The sequence below is a fragment of the Lygodium microphyllum genome, chromosome 2 (assembly GCF_053477565.2).
Source record: "Lygodium microphyllum isolate KBCC chromosome 2, Lygodium_microphyllum_v1.1.10, whole genome shotgun sequence".
Lineage (NCBI taxonomy): Eukaryota > Viridiplantae > Streptophyta > Polypodiopsida > Schizaeales > Lygodiaceae > Lygodium > Lygodium microphyllum.
Genome location: NC_141136.1, coordinates 34,910,340 through 34,915,893, shown reverse-complemented (window position 1 = coordinate 34,915,893; position 5,554 = coordinate 34,910,340). Strand labels below are relative to the sequence as shown.

At 42.1% G+C, this 5,554-nt stretch overlaps 1 protein-coding gene across 1 annotated transcript; it reads right to left on the bottom strand.

Annotated features, from left to right (window-relative positions):
- Nucleotides 1–455: 455 nt before the first annotated feature.
- Nucleotides 456–3,956, bottom strand: LOC148039595 (pentatricopeptide repeat-containing protein At2g27610-like). The gene is made up of 2 exons (XM_087692099.1): nt 3,790–3,956; nt 456–3,702 (listed from the first exon to the last, which is right to left on the bottom strand). The coding sequence occupies exons 1-2, from the start codon at nt 3,886–3,888 to the stop codon at nt 763–765; spliced, it is 3,039 nt and encodes a 1,012-aa protein (XP_087548225.1). The 5' UTR covers nt 3,889–3,956; the 3' UTR covers nt 456–762.
- Nucleotides 3,957–5,554: the final 1,598 nt, after the last annotated feature.

The following is a 5,554-nucleotide window of genomic DNA, read 5'->3' as shown; positions in this document are numbered from 1 at the left end:
TTGCATAATTGCACAGAAGATGCATTGATTTCATGATTAGGAATTTGAAAGTAATTATGACCATTTGCCTCATTGAAAGGGCAATTTCATGGCTGGGAAGAAGTTCTAAGCTAGGAAGGGCAGAAGGTTGGCATTACTCTCTACTTACATCCACCCCTTTAAGCCTTGAAGATTAAAGGCCACGGGATGGGAGATCTCAGTAGGAATATTAATGTCTAGCCTGCCTCTGGTAGTGCATGGCATCACTGTTAACTTCCCAGTGATGAAAAAATGTATACCTTTATATTGTTTCTTGTTCTCCTCTCTTACTTCAAGTCACAATTTTATGTTTTAATGCCTCTCTTCCCCTCTTGCGTTTTATATTAGTTCTCATATGAAAAGTTGTCTGGCTTCTGTTGGTACTCCTGGTGAAGGCTCAAAAGATCAAGTGGGAATAAGTCAAAAACATAGGCAACAGTATAAATACAACGTACTTTTATTTCAGTTGCAGACTGACTCTGAACTTGAAGTCTATATATTCTTCAACAAAGAAGCTGGAAATGATTACCTTACTTGCTGGGGCAAAGCCTGGCAGACGATAGTTGAGTCTTAGTAAAGGGCTTTAAGTCCATAACCATGTATAAGCTTTCACATACCAATTTAACTTGGCTAAGATGTACAATCCTGTATAGCCCTCCCACCCTTCCTGTCTTCATGCAGACCTGCACACAAATAATTTTTAAAATAAATATGAAGTGACTGGGGAATTACTAGTTCATTGCATCACCGAGAATCCCCACAAGCACATTTTCCAGCCTCAAAGATATGAGAGCAGTTTGCATCTCTGATAAGAATTCTTCGTTGCTCTATCTTTGATACAACAGATATAACGAAGTGACAATCACCACAAAGCCGCATATCTTTGACAATATGTATCGGTGTCCCTTCAAACGTGTTGATAAGAGCGTAAGCAACTGCCAATCTCTCACTATGCCCACATAACATATCTTTTTTTGGATCACCAGAAATGCCCTGTAGCATCCACTGTGATCCTGGGCAAGATCCCTCCTTTGTTGCTTTAAGGGAGAGTTCTTCCAACTTCAGATAGATCTTTTGCATGTGAGGATGACCACCAGTTCCAAATGAATGTGTGATGCCATTCCAATCAGTCCACCAGCATTGTCCTGGCTTCTTCCAAGCTTGCCGTTCCATCCTCATAGCCTCAATTCTGTTTGCATCTTCCTGCATTCCAGCATCAGAAAAAATGTTAGCCATACAGACATATGGCACATGATCAGTTTCATCGAATCGCACTGCATTTTCAAATGCCTCTCTCCCAACTTCCACGTTTCCCCACTTCTGACAAGCTCCCAACAGAGTATTCCACATCAAAAGGTTTGCTTCAAATGGCATATTCTTCATCATCAACAATGCCTTGTCTAGTTGCCCTGCACGACTGAGAAGATCAATCATGCAAGTATAGTGCCCCAGAGTTGGACTTATTCCATAAACTTTGTTCATGCTCTCAAAATACATCTGCCCTTTATCCACCAGTCCTGTATGACTGCATGCATTTAGAACACTTACAAATGTCACCAAGTCTGGCGTTACGCCCTCGCTTATCATTCTATCGAAAATACTGAAAACTTTATCAGCTTCTCCAAGGTGTCCATATCCTGCAATTAGTGCACTCCAACAAACCACATTTCGAACTGGAAGCTGGTCAAACACTTCTTGTGCCTTCTCAACAAATCCACATTTCACATACATGTCAACCAATGCATTGCCCAGTGCAATATCCCGGTCTAGCAAGCCTTTCCTGGAGATCTCTGCATGTATTTCATGGGCCTTGTGTGTGGCTCCAATGCTGGCACAAGCCTTCAAGCAGCTCACGTAAGTGACCGCATCAGGAAAGATACCCTCAAATTGCATCTGATTGAAATAATTTAGAGCTTCCTGGCCATATCCATGATCAGCATATCCAGCAATTAGTGCGCTCCATGCAACAACATCCCGAACCAAAAGCTTGTCAAAACAATTTTGAGCTTCTGCAAGCAAGCCAAATTTTACATACATATCAACCAATGCAGTACCAACAAATATATCTCTTTCCTGCAACCCTTTACAGGCAATCTCAGCATGTGATTGTAAACCCTTGTCTGTGGCTCTTACACTACTGCAAGCTTTTAAGATGCACACAAAAGTAACTGCGTTTGGAGAGTGACCCTCAACTAGCATATGACTGGAAAAGTCTAGAGCCTCCTTACAACAACCATGTTGAACGTATCCTGAAATTAGTGCATTCCATGAGACAACAGTTCTAACCGAGATGTTTTTGAACACTTCCTGTGCTTTGGCGAGCAGCCCACATTTGGCATACATATCTACCAGAGCAGTGCCAACAAGGGCATCCCTTTCCAGCCCTTTTCTGGCAATTGCAACATGTATATCTCGACCCTTGTCAACAGCTCCAATGATGCCACAAGCTTTCAAACTACACATAAAGGTAGCTTCATTTGGTGACACCCCCTCAAGAAGCATCCGCTCGTAACAGCTCAGAGCTTCCTCACCATGCCCATGATGTGCATATGCTGCAATAAGTGCACTCCAGGAGACAACATTTCTAACTGGAAGCTCCTCAAACACTTTTTGTGCTTTAGCAAGGGAGCCACATTTTGTGTACATATCAACCAAAGCAGTGCCAACAATAACATCAATTTTTAACAAACCATTTCTATTTATCTCAGCATGTAATTCTTGGCCCTTTTTGAGATTTCCTGAGCTGCCACAAGCTTTCAAGCTGCTAACAAAAGTGTGAGCATCTGGTGGAATCCCTGCTGACTGCATTTGATCAAAACAGTTCAAGGCTTCCTCGCCATACCCATGCTGGGTGTATCCAGCAATCAAGGCACTCCAGGAGACTACATTTCTAACTGGAAGATTGTCAAAAACATCTTGTGCTTTTTTGAGCCACCCACACTTAGCATACATGTTAACCAATGCGTTGCCCAGAACAAGATTTCTTTTCAATAACCCTCGTTGGGTGATCTCAGCATGTATTTCTTGACCCTTCTGTATTGCTCCTGTGATACTGCAAGCCCTCAGGCTGCACAGAAATGTGATTGCATTAGGAGATATTCCATCACATCGCATGCGTTCAAAACAGGTCAGAGCTTGCTCCCCATGGCCATGGTGGACATAGCCTGTGATTAGAGCATTCCATGTGACTGTGTCTCGGACTGGCAGCGAGTCAAATACTTCCTGTGCCTTTGCAACCAACCCACATTTAGCGTACATACTTACCAAGGTACTACCAAGAGCAGCATCCTTCTCGAGCAGCCCTGAATTGGCAATCTCAGCATGCACTCTTTTGCCTCTTTCAAGGTCCTTCAGCTCAGCGCAAGCCTTGAGCAACGCAATGAACGTGTAGCTACTAGGGTACCGAGAGCCATCCTTGGGAGACTGGCCTCTGCGGTTGTCTCCAGAAGTCTTCGGAGAGGACACAGGATGTCTCTCTGGGTGAGCCATTTGAGAAGGGGGGTCCCTTATTACTTGTGCTTCTTTACCTTCTCCTTCTTCTTCTGCTATTGCTTTTCCTTCGTTTACTTGTGATCGTCTGTCGCATGATGCTACGAGTGGAGAGCACGTTGTGCTGATGGAAGTCTCGAGGCATAGCTGCGGCTGGGTCGGCTGATGCTGAAGCCGGGTTGTCTGTGTAAGAATCTGAGAGGAGAGGATCCATTTTCATGCAGATGGACATTGAAACTGGAGGCCGAAGCGGAAGAAATGGAAGATCTCTAGGGTACTTACATGGCTGCTGCTGCCCCGGAACTGCTCTCGAGGCAATGATTCGACTCCCTGGGTGGTCCGGGTGCTTGTCGAAGTAGCTAATGGTAAAGGAAAAGCCATTCTGTGTTTGCGATACACATATTAAGTTCATTTACACATGCATACCATGGTTGTGTTGTGTGCACTCTTCACAACCGTATGCTTTTACAATGCATGGATGATTCCTCGTTCTAACAGTTAGGGTAAAGGGGCCAATAGATTGTCATCTAACAAGATTTAGTTACAAATCAAAGGTTCATAAAAGAGGGACAGTGAGGGGCCAATAGAGTGACACTCGAGGAAACATTGTTTTTTAGGGTTTTACAAAATTTAAAATATAAAAAAATTTACATGGCTCAATTGTTTGACTTAAGTTAAGCTCATTCGTAATTTTAAAAATTTACATGGCTCAATTGTTTGACTTAAGTTAAGCTCATTCGTAATTTTAAAAATTTTATATTATATTGTTAAGTGGCTAAAAAAGCCACATCTTTCTTGTAAAATTGCCACTCAATTGGGGTGGGGTGTGTTTTCCTTTTAGAGGGCACTATTTTATTGGCCCCTTTACCCTAGTCTTAGTACCTCTTCGTTTTTCACACACAAGTCATGAACTTTGAAAGATGCTTCAATGCATCCAATGTTTGAACTCACATACCCATATGCACACCCACACACTCAACCCACTCAAGCTATAACCATTGCCTAATGCTGGTGTTATGAGTTAAGAGCCACCTTTGTTTTGTTTAAGATCTATTTTTCTCAATTTTCATTTTCTTTCAAAATAAGACCTTTGAAAGGCCGAAACAAAAGGGCAATCTAGCACATACCACTGTGCACTTATTTGCCGTTAGGACATATGTTTTTGTTGTGGTATGGTGGCATGGTGAATCCTCGTTAACGATTTACTTCTAGATTTCTAAGTTTAAGTGGTAAAATTTCTAGTAAAGCAAGAAAGGAAGTAGAAAAAAGAGGTAATTGCTCCAACACATGCTCATGTACACGTATTTTATAAATTTGCACCTTTTACAACCACCAAACTGGCCATTGGATGAAACAATACGCCAACACAATCTTCAAAAGCATGTGGCTCTAGAATTTATCTCAATAAATCATCCCACCTTTGATGTAAAGCAAGAAATTATTTCCATTTGTTACATGATTGTATATAGACTCCTCTTACTAAGTGTACCATATGGGAGTAGTAGGAAACAAATCTTTATGGAGCTATTACAAAGACTTGCTAGCTTAGCTATAAATAGGGATGAACCTTACAAAGGTCCAAGTGTTGAGAAATTTTGCCCATGTATTTCAACTCCATGAGTATAGTGGTCTCTGCTTGAATAGTGATGTACTAGCGTTCCGCGCGCGCTTCGCGCGCACAAAATGCTAGGCAGCTTCGCTACCTTGAAGCAGCAAGCGAAAGCAACTTCGCTCAACAATCCATTTCTCATCTTTCTCTCCTCTTTTTCCTCTCTCTCTCTCTCCCCCTCCCCCAAAATTTCCTATGTCTAATTCTCTCTCTCTCTCTCTCTTTCTTTGCCTTCTATTTTAGTTTTTTTTCTTCTCCTGGTTCTCTCTCTCTCTCCTTTTTTTCTCTCCCCGCTTTTCTTCTCTCTCTCTCTCTCTCTCTCTCCCCTTTTATTCTCCCCCTCTCTCCTCTCTTTTCCTTCTCTCTCCCTCTCCTCTTTTTTCCTTTTTCTTCTTCTTCTCGCTCTCTCTCTTCATTCTCTTTTTAAATTTTTTCTCT